Genomic DNA, 19786 nt, shown 5'->3' with positions numbered 1-19786 from the left:
GAGGAAGTGCTTCCATTGGGCTGCTGGGCAAAGGGGTGGGTGATGTGAAAAAATGTCCTAAGGCATGGAGGAGAAGGGAAAGGGAGTAACCCTCTCTGGTATGCATGCCATAGGTTTGCCAACATGGACCTAAAGTCTGGCAAAATCTGGGTCAATGTGTTTTAAGTACTTATGCATGTATGGAAGTGAAAATATTGCCTTTACTTGAAATTCCAAAGGACCAATTTCCCTCAAGATACATAACAATACCTTGAGAAGTTTAGTTTATTTTTACAATCTTAAACCTCCCTATCCATTCCTAATACCCCATGGAATTGCTATTTCTGAGAATTTGAGAGTGAGTGAGATTAAGGCTTATTATAATTCATATGTAGTTGAGGTTTGCAAAGTGTTGTTCTCACATCAATCCTGTTAGGTATCATTATTCAAATTTTACAGTTCAGGAAATTGTCTCAGAGAAATTGAGTGACTTGCTTAGAGGTATACAACTATTTAGTCAGAACTTTGTTTTAAATTTGTCTATATGACTCCAAATCAACAATCTTTCTATTACATCAAGCTGCTAATTAAAAGTCAAAGTTCAGTAGAATTAGAGTGGTAATCCAGGGGTCATATGGATCATTGGATTTAGAAATAGAGAAGACTCTTAGTTTTTGACCTGGGGTTGAGGAAAAGGGACTTGGATAATAAGGTAAACAAAGGTCTGGGTTTGGGAGAGTGTATGATGGAATCAGGGAATAATAAATAGTAGGATTTGACTGGAGTGTTGAATTTGTGAAATAGAGCATGACCTTTGCTCTAAATATTGATATTCCTACTGATATGCACATATAACCTTAAATCTTGAGGAAAATTTCCCATTTTCTAGGAATTGGACAGATACATTAACTTTTCATCTTTTGAACTTTCTGTTCCTCATTTCCCCTCCCCCCCTTCATTTTATTTTTTAGTCATGTTCTCATAACACCCAAATTTCAACATTTGTTTTCCTTGGAGATTTAATGCCTTTTGAGCATTTTAGTATCCACTTGACTTTTTTCTCTAACTTAGTCAGAAATTATGTTGACTGGGAATCACTGAAGAACTTTTCCTTTGCTTTCACTGAAAGAAAAAGAGATCAGCACCACGGACAGAGGCTGTTGTGGGGACAGATGGGTTTGAAAGACAAAAGAATTGATCCAAATTTAGCCACAGAATTCAAACCAAGCCTAAAGCTCTTGTTGGCAAGTGTGTTGGCAAGTGGGAAAGGTCCATTTTAAATGGTTTCACTTGTTATGCTATGGTAAAAGACAGAAAAAAGAAAAAGCAGTTTTTGTTAAATTCTTATATGGGTGGGTTCTTTGTATTGTGGAGTAGTTGAACCGACACTAGGCCAGCAGTAGGTGCTTGAGCTTAATCTTGGATCTGACTTTACCACATAGTGCAGCCATGGATAAACTACTTAATCTCTGAAAGCCTCAGTTTCCTCATGTGTAAAATGGGGATAATACTTTTATTACCTACACTACAAGGTTGTAGTGAGGGAGGCACTTTTTAAACTTAAAAATGCTCTATAAATGTGAATTATTATTTCTATGTTGATCCAAGAAGTTAGAATTAACAGTATTTTTAGTACTGAAAGGAGGCTTAGAGCTCATTTATTCCAATCTCCTCTTTTTACATATCAGGAAACTGATTCTCAAAGAAGTTAAATAATTTTTACCAGTGTCAGAAAATTAATGGCAAGAGTGAGATTTAGATCCCTTGTCCAGTATTCATTCTATTACGTTCTGCTACACCATGTTTTCAACTCAGTTTAAATGAACTACTTCTAGAGTTGACAGTTATGTTTTCTGGAAGGATACTGAATTGGAAAGGAAAATTTTCTAGCTTAGTTATGAACTCCAAAATGTCATAGATCTGGAGTTGAAAGGGACCTTAGTGGTAATTTGACTAACCCTTTCATATTTGATATGAGGAAACTGAAACTTAGAAAGTTAAACTGCATTTGAATCTAAAACCATCTTACCCCAAAACCAGGTAGTGAAGGGCAGAGCTGGATTTGAACCCCAAACCTTCTTACTCCAAAACCATCATTGTATCCACTGTGACATATTGCACCCCTCCCCCACCCCCCTGTGAAATTCTGACAAATTTACTTGTTCAGTATACCAGTTTCCTGACAAAGACCATTTGTGTGCTCTGATTATAGTATGTCCCTTTCCTTCTCTCAGTTATTGCTTTAGATCCTTTATTTCATCTTGGATCTTTTTCCAGCTTCACCTTTTCAGTGCTTTTTCCTCAAGATGCCAGGAATAGTGGAAATAATTCTATATTGGGAACTACTCTGCATATGGCTACTGACTGTGTAATTTTTTAGGAAACACTTTCTCTGAACCTCTGTTTCTTCATCTGTAAAGTGGGAATAGTATTTTTTATCTACTTCAAATTATTGCCTGTACACAGACATGCTTTAAATAGTTAAAAACATTCCAAAAATGTAAGATTCTATTATAAATAATATCCTTTATTCTATGTGAATTGAAATACAAATTTTCTAGGTGATTATATAATCTGTTGAACTACAAACTTTATGACTTTACAAAAGTAAAAATGTTCTGGACTTGATCTCTATTGTTAGGAATAAACTTTGGATGCTACTCATTGAAGTTATTGTTAATATTTCCATTAAGACTATTTTCTTCTCATTTATAATCTCTTTCATTTGATCTGTCACTTAATATTCCTGTTACCTTAGGTAAGTCACTTTGCCTTTGTGGACCTCAGTTTCATCACCTATAAAAAGGATATACTTTGGTTTGATGGTCTCTTCCAGTTTTAAATTTTATGACAATCATAGAGTTTCAGAACCAGGAGTAGTTTAAGCATATTATTATCTACCTCCTCTGTTTTAGAGGTGAGATACCTGAGGCTAGAACTATAGGAGTGACTTGTCCCATATTACAAGGCTAGTAAGAGGAAGATGCAAAACCAGAATGCAGGTCTTCTGTTGTTCAGTTCTGCTCTCTCCAATGTACTACAGGATATCTTTTAAGTTAGTTGTTGTTGGTTTAAGTTGGTAACTGTAGTGAATTTGAAGACATTGACTAGTAATCGTGATGTATCAACACCAAATTGTCTTTGGACAAGACATTTTAAAATAAATAAAAACAGAGCACATTCTCACCATGTGTATAGATATAGGACTCTGTCTGTATGTGTTTATGTCTATTTTTATACATACTTCTAGCGAGCAGGAAAAAGGGAAGTCTTTTGAATTATAGATCATTGGATAAAAGACATAGGGTTGGAAGGAACTTTAAGTCACTTAGCCCAACCCTATTATTTTATAGATGAGAAAATGAAGTATGAAGGAGTGAGGTAACTTGTCCAATATCACACAGACAGTAAGCAATTGAACAGGAAGGAATTGCTATTTAGTCATTTTTCAGTCTTGTCCAACTCTATCATTTGGGGGGTTTCTTGGCAAAGTTTCTGGAGCACTTTACCATTTCCTTTTCCAACTCATTCTACAGATTAGAAAACCGAGGCAAACAGGGTTAAGCAACTTGCCCAGGGTCACACAGCTAGAAAGTGTCTGCCACTGGATTTGAACTCAGGAAGAAGAGTCTTCCTGACTCTAGGCCTGATACTCTAATCACTGTGCCACCTAGCTGCCTGTGTATTCTTTTAGACACTCATAAAAGTTATCTCAGTCAACAAACATTAATTAAATATTCTGTTTTCAGGCACCATGCTAAGGGCTGGTGATACAAAGAAAAAAGCTAATCTTTGCCCTCTAGATCTATCATTCTCATGAGAGAGACAAAATGCACACAAATAAATTATTACCAAATGTGTATGAACTAATATAAGGTAGTAACTCTCATACTGTCTTCCAGATACAATAATACACTAATGTATGCTCATAGTTGATTCTCTAGTGATGTCAACTGATTTCCTTCAGAGGGTCTTCTTCTGATGCCTTATATGATATGGAGGTAACTTTGTATTCTTATTTAAAAAAAAAGAAAACCTTTACCTTCCATCTTAGAATCAATACTGGCTATTGGTTCCAAAGCAGAAGAGTGGTAAGGGCTAGTCAATGGGAGTTAAGTGACTTGCCCAGGGTCACACATCTAGAAAGTGTCTGAGGTAAGATTTGAACCTGGGACCTCCCATAGCTAAGCCTAGCTCTCAATCCATTGAGTCACCCAGCTGCCTCCATAACTATGTATTATTAAAGGTTCTCCCAACAAAGCTCAGTTCTGACTAGTTCTATAATCCTGGGAAGGTTTCAAACACCAGCCCAGAGAACCTGTTGTCTAAGGACCATTGGAGCTAAGTGCTAGAAGCCTTGTCAGTAGGAGGGTTGGCTGTGAAATGGTGGATTATTTTGGTCTCAACAATTTGAGAAGCCACAAACTAAAATGTGGAGGAATTTCAATCTGCATTGTTAAGAGGAATGATAATAATGCAAATGTCAGGGATCTTTTTTTTTCAAGATAAAATTTATTTTTACAATTTTCAGATTAATAAACATACACACAAAACCCAAACCAGCACACTAGTATATTGTATTAAGTAAATGGAAAAAGAGGTAAATGAGTCACCACTTTTGATTTTGTTAGATAGTTGTTTTGTACTGACATATTTATGCTACTTGTTACCAATGGCACATGACTACAAAATGGCTGATTGTAGTCAGATGCTTACTCCATATCCATGAATATGAACACAGGACATAAAGAGTTGAATTGAATGTTTTTATAAGTTAATATTTTCTTTCAGCCCTGAGATCTTTTCCATATAGGGAGCCACCAGTGAGGAAACTTTCCTTACCAATGGTAGCTTGTAGGAAAGTTTGTATGGCAATTGATAGCCTTAGAGTGTTACCTCAAGCACAAAGAACTGAAGTGAATTTGTCTAGGCTCTCACAATGAATATGGTTTAGAGGCAGAGGCAATCCATATAATACTTAGCTTGTGAAACTACTTGATAACTCCCAATTCAAAGTCCTATTATCCTACACTGGCATGCCTTTAAAACAACAAATTATAACTAGCTTTAAGGTTTATTATAAAACCTCATATATAATGTATATATAAATTATAAAGCTTTACAGTTTACAAAATTCTTTATAACAACTCTGTGAGATAAGTGCTATCATGATCACTATTTACAGTTGAAGACACTGAGACAGAAGTGATTTGCCAAAGATCACACAGCTAGTAAATGTAATATAGCAGTTATTTATATAATGCCTTTAATTCTTACTATGCACTTGGTTCTCACAATCTCCTTGTGAGGTGGAAAATTGAAGTATTAGGCTCCCATTTTACAGATGTGGAAACTACGTGGCGAATAGTCATGCAGTAAGTAACAGAGTAGAGATTTAAGCTCAGATGCCCTTTTTTATGAACATAAACACTCCCACAAAACTCATTCATCCCTTTCATGCCGAGCCCCTGAACAGATTCTGTACAATAAAAGTTCCGTGTTTTTCTTGCTTCTTGTGGTTCTCTGAAAAATGGTGTGCTTGATTCTGGGATCTCTGAAACTTAATCCTCCTCAGGGGCCGCTAGCCCTCCCTTACTTCTCCTCAGCTATGGGAGGAGTTGTAAAGTGTCACATCCTGACCCTGCTCAGTTTGGCAAGTTTAACAAGCCACTGTGGTAGAAGCAAGGTAGTGCCTGAGGCTGCTTGAATTCAATCCCATTAATTCAGTTTTATTTATGCTCCTCCCCTGACGCCCACGTTGACAGACTCCAAAGGTCATCAGTAAGAAATTTTTTCTGACAGTTTTATGCTTCTTCTTAAAGTTGGTAGCACTTTAGTTAAGGGAAAGGGATGTTAGTGCCTTCTTTACTTCCGTTCCTTTCTCAAGGGACCATTTAGTAGGAGACTTTCTTCAAGTTGATTCAGCACGTTTGCTGAACAGCTACCAAGTGCTACAACAAAAATAGCAGCAGCAACAACAATAATTCACATTTATATAGTGTATTTTTGTTCACAAAATATTTTCTTCAAGGGTAAATATTGTCATCCCCATTTTTCAGTTGAGGAAACTAAGATGTATAGGGATTAAGTGATTTGCCCATGGTCACATAGGCAGTTAATGGCACAGGTGGTATTTGAACTAGTCCTTTTTCCACTCTATTTCACCACACTAACTTTCAAGATATTCTAGAGCAGTGATGGTGAACCTATGGTATGAGTGCCAAAGATGGCATGTGGAGTGCTCTCTGTGGGCATGTGGCCTATCCTTTCCCCCAATACTCTCCCCCCAAGTTCATTACTAGAAAGGCAGAGGGGCTTGGGTGGAGCTACTCCCCTCCCCTTCTTCACTGTGCTTGATGACATTTTTTCACATCACCAACCCTTCTGCCCAGGAGCCCAATGGGAGAGCATAGGGGCTAAGGTGGGTGACTCATAGGGGGCAGAGCTGTAGGGGAGTGGAACACTTGGGTCACTTCTCTCCCCCTCTCTACACTTGCTGAGGAAATCCACCCCTCCTCCCAGCAGCAAATTGGAGCACTTTTCCCCCTCCCCTGTGTGGGGTAAGGGGTGGGGCATGGCACATGGTCTGGGGGGGGTGGCACAGCATTTGCTCAGGGGTTGGAGTGGGGGCAGGGCCCAGCACTCCATATCTAAAAGGTTCACCATCACTGTTCTAGAGGATACAAAGTTGGACAAGACACCATTCTTGCCTTCAAGGAATTTACAATCTAGTGAGCAAGATAAGACTAACATACATAAGATTAAAAACAATGGCCTAAATGAAAAGTTGAGAATGGGATCCTAAATAGCAAATGGATGAAAGAACAAATAACAGGAACAAAAATGATAATAATGAAACAAAATATCCAAATTTCTAGGATGCAACAAAAGCAGTTCCAGGGGAAAAATATATCCCTAAAAACATACATTATGAATCAAAAGAGTATTAGTTAATTGAATATGCATTTTAGAAAAGATAACACAATATGATGTGTGACTGATAAGAAGTAGAGATAATAAGGGTTATAGAATTTTGGAGGCAGCTCTGTTTGAAAAGATAATAATGCTATTCTCTAATGAACTTTCAAAGGATGCTAGTAGGGGATAACCTGAGTTTTCTTTCATATTTATTGGGTATGGTGATCCAAAGAAATAATGACAATTCAAACAGTATGAACCAAAGCCCAACCAGATTCTCTAAGTTTAGTGATAGAATAATGGCCCTCTTCTCCACCTAAAAATAGTGGGAGAAGGAGTTCACTCAAGTTAGGGGCATTGCATTTTAGGAAGGACACTGATCTCATCAATTGTACTTTCCCCAGGCACAAGAATCCCAAGCTATGGTTCTCTATTAAAGGGAAGAAATAGAAAATATTCCAAATTCTTATCAGTGGCCCAGGATAGGGGAAAACGTTTAGTGATGATATAACTCAATATTTTCCTTTAGCCTCTGCTAGTTGGAGTTGTATTAGAATTACCAGGAAGGTTCAATGGGAGCAAGTAGTCATAAGACTTATGAAACAAGGCTGAAGGATTGGTATGTACATCCCAAGCTGGACTTAAATGACTATGGTGGTAGGCAGATTGGAGACTATGCTATATGAAAACTGGTGGAGAAGCTTGACATATTTCACTTAGAGAAGAGAAGGGTCAATGATTGGGGAAAGAAAGGATATTATCAAGGGTTTTAAGTGGTTGATGGGCTCTCATGTGGATCACAGATTAGATGTGTTTTGCTTGACCCTAGATGTCAGAACAAGGAGTATGAATAGAAGCTGTCAGGGGACAGATTTTAACTGCAAATAATCAAGAGAAGGTTCTGATGCTGAGTTGTGAAAAAATGAATTGGACTGCTTCAGGAGGCAGTTAATTCCCCATGCCTGAAATTCTTTGAATAAGGGATGGATGACTACTTGTTGGAAATATCATAGGTGCTGAACTAGGAGTTAACAGAGATCTTGTGAGTTTCTAATTTCAAATTAGTTGTTTACCAGCACTCTCCAAATCTTAAGGGACCAAATAATTGTAATTAATGCTATAGCTATTAACAATATTGCTACTTTTTACTTCAAGCTACTAGTTCATTCTTATTTCTCTGAATTCTCTGTTGCTTTCCATAGGCGGATGTTTCCAGCTATGAGAGTGAAAATTACAGGTCTGGACCCTCACCAGCAATATTACATAGCAATGGACATTGTACCCGTCGATAATAAGAGATACAGGTAATGAGAACTTTCATGATGTGGAATGGTGGACATTGTTACAGATGGATTGTGAGCCCTTGAGAAATTTAACAAAATATTCTCACAATTTTCATTATAGAAATATGCACTTAGGCAGGATATTTAAAAAGTTTCTGTGAAAAAGTCATATGGAAACATGATCATATAAACATTAAATCCTGGATGATACACACTCTTTTGGCAAGGCAAAACTGTATCTAGTACCAAATGGTTGGGGATTTGCTCCAGGATGTTGCCATGGTGGGAGTTGCTTTCTCCTTGCTAAGGTCCTCTATGCCTTACAAACTTCCATGTTTCTTATGTTGTTGCCTCCTTCTTATGATCTCATCACTATTAGGCTCTCATATTGCTCTTTCTAGGGCCACTCTTCTTGACCATTGGCTTGACTGTACCTATTTGAGGTGGACAGGCTCCACTGTATGCCTAAACCTGAGGGCCCATATAATCCAAGATGCTTGAGATTAGTAATAATGGAAGTACAGCAGCAGCCTTTGAGATTTTTATTTTCTTGTTTCCTGCTCCCTTGCAGAGACTATAGCATCAACTAAATTTGCCTCAGATGCCAGAATTCCTAATAATGGCTCTGTATTAAGGGGAAGAAATATAACATATTCCAAATTCTTCTCAATGACCAGGAAAAAAGGTGTCCTTATATATTCCTTTATCCTTTGCTAAGTGAAGTTGTACCAGGATAATTTAATAGGAGTGATTGGAGCTTAGTCAAAATGCTTATGAAACAAGGTTAGGTTTATCTTGAATAAGAGGACAAAAGTTGGCCTAATAAATACCACTACCCAATAAATACCATTAACCAATAATTATCGTTAATCAATGCCAATAAATGCCATTAACCAATACCAAATGAATGCCAAATAACAATATGGAAGGTTTGTTCCAAGGAGGAAAGAAATTTGTCAATTTTTTATATCCATAAGTTAGAGACAAGATGTTTTATTTGCAAAAGGAGGATTTTGGGTGAAACAAAGAAATATAAAGGGGTAACTAGGTGACTTGGTGGATTGAGAGCCAGGCCTAGAGACAGGAGGTCCTGGGTTCAAATCTGACCTCAGACACTTCCTAGCTGGGTGACCCTGGGCAAGTCATTTAATCCCCATTGCCTAGCCCTTACTGCTCATCTGTCTTGAGACCAATATACAGTTTTGATTCTAAGATGGAAGGTAAGGTTTTAAAAAAAAGAAATATAAAAAAGTCAAGAATGTTTATTGACATGAGTTATGAAGAAGGAGTTGTATCAGAAGGACTGTGATCTGTGTTGGTAGAAGGGTACCTATGCTGATGGAATCACCAATCTTGGAAGTACTAGAGTATAAAACATGTTAGTAAATAGCTTTCTCTAGGAGTCAAGCCATGAAGTCCTTTGCTTTGCCTGGTTGATATGCAGACCTTCCTAAGGGAGGATAGGGGCCAGCTGGCCTCCAGTGGTCCTTCCCAACTCTATGCAATTGACCTTACTTCTACTCAGGCATGATTAGAGAACATGACTCAGATGTAAAATAGCCCAATTCTAAAACAATCAGTTATCAAGCCAAATATGCTTTCTTTGGCAAAGCTGGGTGGGTAGGGGGTGGAAATGGGCAGAATAGAGTTAGTATGGTTAAACCAGCAGGTTATGATCAGCATTAGGAGAAACTTGCCAAGCTGCTTAAGGGCACAAGAGATCTGGCTACTCCAGACTTATGAAAGAGAAACAGGAAAAGGGGTGGTTTGGATCTATCTCCTTGATCAATCAGAATTACCAAGATAATTTAATGTGAATGGGGGTAGAGGGCTTAGTCATAAAACTTATGAGACAAGGCGGAAGGTATTAATATTCCTAACAAGTGATTATTTATTCCTTAATCAAAGACTTTCAGGGATAGAGAACTCATTACCTTCATGGCCTTCTTGAAATCGGTTCTCCAAAGATCTAATCCAGGTTGCAAGCAGGGCATCCCTTCTCTAGAAAGAACCTGGAAGAAAAGCAAGAATAGAGAAAACTTCTACTAATCTCTGTGTTGTAAGGAAGTCCCTGGACTCAGACTTTCTTCTATTGGGACTCAGACTCTCTTCTATTCCAAGAATAGAAACTTCCCTAAAAGATTTTATTTGAAAGGATGTAAAAAAGATAATGAAGCATAAAGGGAAACCTCATTTGGTGGAATTTCTTAGAATATACCTGGTGACAAGACATAGACCCTCCTATATTCCCTCCTTCTTTTCTAGGAATGTCTCAAAAATCCAGACTCAGAGCTAGGAAATGGTTAATGAGTGGGGGGCTTGGTGGTTCTTTGCACATGGCTGAGTTTTATAAGAGAATAAGGGAGATGTTTTTAATAAGCAACCAGATCCTGAACAAGTGGCCAAGGGATTATCTGGTTTGCATTTGAAAGGTGAAAGGTTGCAGTAAAGTACTTTAGCCCATAGTTACACATATGGGCTCAGGATGTGTGTGTGTGCACGTGTGTGCATGCATGCCTGTCTCTGTGTATGGATGTGTCTACATGCATGGCAAGGGGAGGGGAAGGGAAGAGAAGGGGAACATTAAGAATGTTTCCCTACTGAGGAGCAATCTTTGCTCAGTAACCACACCAAGTCCCTCTCCACTTCAAATACTCTTTTTCATTGTCTCTCTTTTTCATTTTCCCCAACATCTAAACTCTTCTTCCTTTCTTCCTCCCTCCTTTTCCTTCCTTCCCTTCTTTCTTTCTTCCTTTCTTCCTTCCCTTCCTCTCTCCTTTGTCCCTCTCTCTTTTTCTTTCCTATCTATGTCTCTGTTTTCTTTCCTTCTCTCTGTCTCATTGTTCCTTCTTCCTTAACACCCTTTCTCACTCTTACTCTCCTCTCTTTTTCTTTCTTCTTCCCATTTTCTGGCTTCTTTTCCTCTTTCTTTCTACCCATTTCCATACACCCTGTTCTACTCCAATTGGTTTCTACTTTCTGCCTCTGAATCTCTCCTCTCTTCCTTTCTCTCTCAGATATGTGTATCACAGCTCCAAGTGGATGGTGGCCGGCAATGCTGACTCCCCCGTACCTCCAAGAGTTTATATCCATCCTGATTCACTGGCCTCTGGAGACACGTGGATGAGGCAGGTGGTCAGTTTTGATAAACTCAAACTGACCAACAATGAATTGGATGACCAAGGACATGTGAGTCAAGGAGACCTATAATTTCTTACCTCCCCATCCCCTAGTTGCTGCTTAGCTGTCCCTCTTGCAGACTTGGGAAAAATTTGTCTAGTTATTTTCTCTTACGTTAAACAGTCACCTCCTACCCAGAATGAATATATGTTGCTTTCATGGTCCGAACAGTGGAATGAAATGTCTTTTCTCTCATGTGTTACAAACCAAGAAGAATTAACCAGCATAGATAACAACTGATTGGAGCTGAAGAATATTATAAAGAAATGTGATTCTTGGTTCCTGACTTCAGAATACTTACAGTCTAGGCTGGAAGACAAGGCATAAATATATTTTTAAAATTCAGTTTCAGCAGAAGTTAACTTTTGAAGACCATAGCAGCACTATCTTAAGGCAGTCAGCTTGATTGAATCACCACCCTTTTGGGAATCTGGGTTAAAGTGGAAAAAACTGTCAGGGAGGGACAGACCTTGAAGTTTCCCCATATAATTGGGGAAACCTGAACAATGTACAGGATACTTTGGCAGCCCAAAACATCATTGAATTCCTATCTTGTTCTGATGGAGAGATGCACCAGATCCTTCATTTAAAATGGTGGTCTTTGCTTTCAAGGAAATTAGAATTTATTGGTGGAGGCAGAAAATAAATGCATTAAAAGGACATGAGAACACTCAAGAGTGACATACATGGGTGCATATTAATACAGTGTAAAATTATGCACAAGAGCATTGAGTAACTGGAACTTGGGGGTGGTAATAGGTTCACAAGATAGAGGATGTAAAGCATTCTTTTGGAGTGATATCACAGGCAGTTGAGATCACAACAGTGTCATTAAACATTTGTGTCTAATTAAGAGAGTATGTTGTAATTCCTGTGAGTTCTTTGAATGGAATAGCCATATCCTATGGTCCTCTATTATATACTACTTACCTTCTACAACATTTCAGGTCCCAAATTTCCCTGCCTACTGTTCAGCCATCCCCAGTCCTTTAGAACGGGACCAGCTAATGGTCAAGCTTTACAGTGACTTGAGGACATGATCTCTATATAAATGGCAAGACCTGGAAAGCTATCTAGCCTGGACAATTCTTCTCCTTCCCTTTCCAGATTATACTGCACTCTATGCACAAGTATCAGCCCCGAGTCCATGTGATCCGAAAAGACTTCAGCAGTGAACTCTCTCCTACTAAGCCTGTCCCTGTGGGGGATGGAGTGAAAACTTTCAACTTCCCAGAGACTGTCTTCACCACAGTCACAGCCTATCAGAACCAGCAGGTAAGTGGCCTTCTTTGGGACCTCCTTGGGATTCTGTCCTGTTTTATTTAGGCTTTTGGCAGGAAATTATGTCTGTGTATGTCACTGAAAGAAAGAGGTCATACACAAGAGATGGCTTTAAATAAATAGAGAATACTAATTATAATGTTATTATTATGCCTAATAGAATTTAATGCAATCTAAATTTGAATCAGATTCAAAAAACTTTCGAACATGACCAAAACTCCCTTTCTCAAGTTGACACACCTCTTAACGTGTGCATTCATGTATGTTTTGCTCTTTTCTCCTAGTTGCTTACTTTTGAGTCCATTCTCATTCTAGTTTAACAGGCATCTTCTCCTGAATCCTTTCAGTCTTAGTGAGTCATGACCAAGAATATCAGTTCCCCCAACATCCACAACCCTATTATGTTTTCCCATGTCTATGCATCTGAAATACGTCATTCCTGTCTTCTCCACTGCTTATTTTGGGGACAATTCTCTTCTGTGTTTTATAAAGCATGAAACAATTCCATCCAAACAGGGGCCACGCAACATAGTCACATAGTCATGATGCCCTTTGATACAACTTGTCTAAGCATTTTACTCTATTCACTTTTTCCACTCCAGATTCTTGAAATAGCTTTTGTTTTCTGAGTAGTTGTTTCAAGTATAGGACAGGAGTTACATTGACTCAAAGAACTCAAGAAGCAAATGATTTTTTCCAAAGTGTAAGACATAGTTCCATTGACTCAAAGTAATTCAAGAAGAAAGTGATCTGCTGGCAACAGAATTCACTATCATACACTTTGTAAGCAAGTGTCTTGGCTCTCCTGAGTCCCTTTTTGTGGAGACTTGACATTGCAATGAGCTAAGGTTGTGGGGGATTCTTCTGACCTCTGGATAAGTTCAGTGAAGCTTCCTTTCCCACTTAGGCTTTGCTTAAGGCAAACACAGAATAAAAACTTTGGATTTAAAGAAAAGGTAAATTGAGGGTTATCATCCTATAATCATTTTATGAAGTTGTTTTAAAATTATAATGAGGTTCACTAGAGGCAAGGATGTATTTGACATATATTTAACAACTGTCTCTTGGTGGGTAGTGAGGAAAATGTACAGCGGGATGCAGACCACTAAGAAAATAACAAATCACATGCTAATCTTGCTTTTGCGGAGTCAGGTTGTCTTCTAAGGGTCCTCTAAGAGAATTTTATTTTTTTAGAAGGAAACATCTAATGTAAAAGACAAATTTGAGAAAGCAAGGGAAGTTCTTTGTGGCTCTGAGTTGTTTTATATGAACGAACTCCTTTGTTCTTCCATGTATTCATTCCGGGAAATCAAAAAAATTGAGGAGTTCCTGTCCAACTTTCATTTATATACAATCTATTTTAAGAGATAGTGAGTGTGTTGTACTGGATAGATACTTCTGAGTTAAGAAGAGCCAGTTTCAAGAGCAATAAGGTCTAGAGACAATGGGGGTTAAGTGACTGTCCTAGGGTCACACAGCTATGAAGTGTCAGAGGCCAGATTTGAACCTCCCATCTCTGAGCCTGGTTCTCAATGCTCTGAACCACCCAACTGCTCCACTAATGAATCTTTTCATAAACAATAATACAAACAACCACATTTCAAGTCACCTTGTTTGTAAATTTACATTTGAGATCTGCTTAAAGCAGATATTATGGGGTAGATAGAGGGTAAAGTAGATAAAAGGTACAGGCCTAGAGTAAAAAAGATCTGAGTTCAAATTTGACTTCAGACACACTAGCTGGACAATTCGTTTAACCCTGTTTGCCCAGGTTTCCTCCTCTGTAAAATGAGCTGCAGAAGGAAATGACAAATTACTCCAGTAGCTTTGCCAAGAAAACCCTAATGAGGTTATGAAGAGTCAGATATGACTGAAATGAATGAATGACAACAATAAAGAGGATTATAGATGATTCAAGATAACTCTCTTGGTTAGCACTCCATTTTTCTTCTGGTGTTCTGATGTCCAAAAGAGAGGGTAGTTGAATAGAAATTCCTTAACTCTTATAGAGACCAAGAGTTTTCCCTTTTCATGGGACATCTACTTGGGGAACAAAGAAAACTGTGTATATAAAATGAGTTGGAACATGAAGCACATCTCCTTTCTTAATTTGTCCATTTTAGATATAGCTTAATAGAAAGCCCTGGTATTCCTCCTGAATTTTTTAAAATTTCAAATTATAAAACAAATTTCATTTAAATTTAATTTTTTTCATTTTTTTAAACCCTTACCTTCCATCTTGGAGTCAATACTGTGTATTGGCTCCAAGGCAGAAGAGTGGTAAGGGCTAGGCAATGGGGGTCAAGTGACTTGCCCAGGGTCACACAGCTGAGAAGTGTCTGAGGCCACATTTGAACCTGGGACCTCCCGTCTCTAGGCTTGGCTCTCAATCTACTGAGCCACCTAGCTTCCCCCAATTTTTTTCATTTCTAAAGGATAAAAAGGTTCTTGTTATCCACTACAATCTCCTGGTTTATCCCCTGAAAGCCTTTTAAAGATAACTTTATATTTCTACTGTCTTACTAATTACCCTATGATAATATTTAGAGCTCTGAGTCAAAGTCTGAAGCACTAGAAATGACTTTGTGCTTAGGGTACCATTTTAGCTGTTAGCAAGGCTCACAGTCCTAGAAGTTAAGCCATTTTGTTAATTTCAAACTAGCTATTCTGTGCAAATATTTTTCTGAAATTCAGGGTGGGAAAAATGATGACTTTCCTTCTTTCAAAATGATACTGGGGTTGAGGGTGTGTGAAAGGAGAGTAAAGAGAAATATCTAATGTTCTCTTTGGGAGAGGGAAATAGAGGCATCAAGGCAGAAAAGAGACTGTCACGTCTTTTTCTCAAACCTTTCTCTTCAATTTCTCTGAATCATTACAGAGGGTTGAAGATGACTGAATGTCATAAGACCAGAGCAATGCACAGCAAAGACACACTGACTGAGTCAGTTATTTTCTCTTATTCTCAGAGTCCCAGCCTTAGACAGTTTTCACTAGGCCACACCTCAGAATTAAGAGCTTGGCGGTCTATCACTACCTTCTATCATTTGACTAGAAGAGAGGGAAGGAAGTGTTTTTATTTCAGTGGAATGTTTTTCAATTCTGTCTCCTCATTCCCCCACCCCTCCACTTCCAAACTTACCTCCCCTCCCCTTATTTGGCTTCCCTGACCTAAGCAGTCAGAGAGCCTTTAGTATTGCTGTTATTTGCTCACAGAGGGCCAATTTGGCAGAGACTAGGCAGGCAGAAAGGAAGTCTTAGGACTTGCCCAGAATTTCATTGTAGAGAGAAAAATGGAAGAGGAGGGGGTAGAGGTGACTTCATACTCTGCTCTTGTTCCTCGGAGGAGGATGGAGCCAATATCTCCACCCTGAATAACTGAATAAGGTGGAAGTTTCCATTGCAAAGACTGTATTTTTGATTATTAGGAATGGAGGAGACCTTGATAGCTAGTATTTATATAGTGCTTTCAGGTTTAAAAGTTCATTAAAATATGATACCATTTTATCCTCACGAGAACCCCTGTTAGATAGATGCTACCATTATTACAATTTTAAGAGATGGGAAAACTTGGGCAAATGGAGATTAAATGTTTTGTCAAGGGTCACCCAGCTTAGGCTGAGGCTGGATTTGAGATCAGGTCTTTCTGATCCCATAAGAAGAAAGAGAAACAAAACCAAGTGACTCTTGATTGAGAAAGGATCCTCTGGGTGTTGTGATACTCAGATTCTGTTCTATCCACTGGGCCACCTAGCTGCCTCTAAAGATAATTGGCAAAGAGAAGGTGACTTACTTAGGGTCACCCCGATACTTAATAACAGAGCAGGGACTAGAACCTAGTTGTCCTAGACCCCCAAGTTCACTTACACACACATACACACACACACAGATAAACCTTGACTTCTCCAGTAAACAGGAAACTTGATTTCAAAAGGCATAGCTCTTTAAATAAATTAAGATGTAGCTCCATCTCTCCAGACATGGTTCTTACCATTGTTTTTTTTTTCTTAAACCATTACCTTCTGTCTTGGAATCAATACTGTGTTTTGATTCCAAAGCAGAAGAGTGGTAAGGGCTAGGCAATGGGGGTTAAGTGACTTGCTCAGGGTCACACAGTCTGAGGTCAGATTTATGCCCATGACCTCTCATCTCTGGGCCTGGCTCTTAATCCACTGAACCACCCAGCTGTCCCCACACTTCTATTTTTCCAATGACAATTGGCCTTACATACTGCATAAGAAGTTTGAAACCTCAGCCTGAGATGATGTTATACCAGTCCCAAAGGGCTTTTGAGGTGCTTCTTTGCATTCTAAGCCATCCAGGCTATTTTATTCCAACTTTTCAAACAGAGTAATGCAAAATTACTCTCCTCCTGAGTAGAGCCATTCTTATCCCTAAGAAGAAACCTTCAAAAAACCTTTGGAGACCATAAGAAGAAAGAGAAACAAAACCAAGTGACTTTTGATTGAGAAAGGATCCTCTGGGTGTTGTGATACTCAGATTCTGATAGTTTTGATTTCCATCTTCTACTTAGATGTGGCTGATAACATTTTCATAGTTCCTGTTTCTAAGAAGCCCTACTAAGCTTCCAATTCAGTTAAAGTTTTAAAATGAGTAGAAGCCACACAATCCTCATAGGTACCTTGGCTTACACCAGAGTACGTTCATGCAATGGAAATTCAAGAGGATGCTTCCATAGCTCTCCCCCCCCAAACCTTCCCATCCCCACTTTCCAAGCTTGAAGAAAACTTCCAGGAGATCACTCTGAGAGACCAGAAAGTCCATCATGGGTCCAGATTCTGGTAGGAAGGACACACCAGACCACATTGCCTCAGTGTTCATGGCAGAGTTCAATGGGACTCAAAGACTTCATTAGTTCCATTTCCCTGAGGCTACTGATGGTAGCAGGCAAGGAACCATTGATTTTTTTCATCCTTTCAAATACTGATCATAGATGATGAGGCTAATTTTGGCAACACATCATCTTCATTGCTGATGGGCCAGATATCTTTGGGGAAAGAATTTGTATTTATATGAACAAAAATTTAAGGGACAGCTAGATGGATCAAGAGGGACCTAGAGACAGGAGATCCTGGGTTAAATCTTGCCTCAAATACTTCCTAGCTGTGTCACCCTGGGCAAATCATTTAACCTCAGTTGCCTAGCCCTTACTGCTCTTCTGTCTTGGAACCAATACTTGGTATCAATTCTAAAATGAAAGGTAATTTTTTTAAACCACTTAAATTTTCAAATGAGATAATATAGGTAAATCATGTTGTGAATCTTGAAATGATATTTAAGGTTAACAATTAAACAAACAAAGCTTGGCTATTACTTTTATTATTGCTATTCTATTTCTATTCCTATTATTATTGTTAGGCACATAAGGGTTTGTAAAGTGATATATATAATATAATATAATATAATATAATATAATATAATATAATATAATATAATATAATATAATATAATATAATATAATATAATGTAATGTAATGTAATGTAATGTAATGTAATATAATATAATATAATATAATATAATATAATATAAATAATAAATAAATAATATATAAAATTGTCTTTTATTGTCCCAACCACCCCATGAAGATACTATTATAATCCTCATTTTACAAATGAGAGATTAATGTACTAAGGTTAAGTGACTTGACCAAGGTCTCACAGCTTATAAATATCTGAAGTAGGATTTAAATACAAGTCATCATGACTCCCAGTCCATTATGTCATGAGTTGTCCAGAGGAAGTTACAGCTGTCCTATAAATAAAGTACAACTTGCAAACTGAGTTGGAGTGAGGGGAATCAGCCAGCTGTTTACTGAGTCCTTTGACTTCTCAGATGAAGGCCTTGGGACAAGGGTGAGAATCTAGTTACTATATATCATTTGATGGTTTCTCTCCTTTCAGTCTTGCATGCAAACTCTTAGGGCTGTGAGCAAGCTGCCAGAGAGTAGGTAACTCTTAGTTGGCTCGCTCTCCAGAAGCCATGATATACAATGCCCTTTAGAGGCACAGAGAACTTCAGCAGTATGGTAGTCCAATCATATATCAGAAAGCCCTCTCATAAATGGGTTTGACGGCATAAGCCAACTTGAAAGGGAGAATGAACGATTATAACTTCAACTTGAAAAGAAAATATGGTGTGCAGTTTATTACTGAGGATTATGGAGGAGGAAAGAGCTGATTTTAAGTTAAGAACAGAAAAGCAATGACATTCTTTAAATTCACTGCAGTATTCATGTGGCAGACAGTGGGATTTGGAAAGCCAAACTTTTAGGCTCCTGATCTGCTCCATAAAACAGGGACAGAATTGCTTTCACTACATTATTAGCACCGTGTTATTAGCATGTGATACTGGAGCAAGGAGTGTTGCAGAAAAAAAAAACCAACTTAAAGCTAGCATGGTTCTTTCATGTCAGAGTCTGGTTGTCAGATCTCATGTTGCCTTTTAAAGACTTTTAAAGACAATGTCTTTGGGAAATTCCACTCCGAGGAAGTCAGTCGGAAGAGGAGATGAGGAGAGCTTTGGGGATTTGCAACATAGGAAATGACATGAGCTGTCCTAGCGATAAGTCCTACAATTTGCAGAAATTTGAAAAAGAGTCTTAAGTGATGCTATTCCCTCATTTCTAGAATTACAGTAAATCTGGTGTGCCTCCCCTTCTTTCCCCTGACTCTCCACCCTAACCCTCAGCTCCTGAAGGGTTTGACTATAATGAGTCATTAACATCTGGTCCAGACACATAAGTATCAGAATGCCTCTCATGGCCATAGCTGAAAAGGGAAACACTGGAACTCATATGGGGTTTATTGGTCAAGCTTTGCCAATCTAGGAACTTGAGAAATATGTGAGACTGTGACTGAAGCTAGGACAGCATAGAGGGGACTTCTGCCCCACATGGGCTAGTAGACTCCCCACTCCTGAGTAAGCACTTCTCTAGTCTACTTGGGTCCAGTTTGCCTTAGTTTATAAAGATTCTCTTGAGAGGTGGTGATGGAGGAGGAGGCACAGAGAACTCAAATAACTTGCTTAAAGTCACAGGTAGGATTTGAAAGTGACCTCTCTGATTCTAATGACACTATTTGTTCTACAAGAGCAGATGCTCAACCCCATAGGTGGGGGAGCTCCTGTT

General features: G+C 38.5%; 1 protein-coding gene across 4 annotated transcripts in view; it reads left to right on the top strand.

Moving 5' to 3' along the window:
- TBX15 (T-box transcription factor 15) overlaps positions 1 to 19786 on the top strand; it is a 165411-nt gene that overhangs the window by 102879 nt on the left and 42746 nt on the right. For all 4 annotated transcript variants that reach the window (XM_007485284.3, XM_007485282.3, XM_001362919.4 and 1 more), the window contains exons 3-5: positions 8100 to 8201; positions 11198 to 11369; positions 12468 to 12635. In XM_007485284.3, the coding sequence (XP_007485346.1) occupies positions 8100 to 8201; positions 11198 to 11369; positions 12468 to 12635 (442 nt within the window). The remainder of the gene's footprint in view (positions 1 to 8099; positions 8202 to 11197; positions 11370 to 12467; positions 12636 to 19786) is intronic.

This window comes from Monodelphis domestica, chromosome 2 (assembly GCF_027887165.1).
Source record: "Monodelphis domestica isolate mMonDom1 chromosome 2, mMonDom1.pri, whole genome shotgun sequence".
NCBI lineage: Eukaryota > Metazoa > Chordata > Mammalia > Didelphimorphia > Didelphidae > Monodelphis > Monodelphis domestica.
Note: the sequence above shows the minus strand (reverse complement) of the source record. Positions and strands in the feature narration are given on the sequence as shown.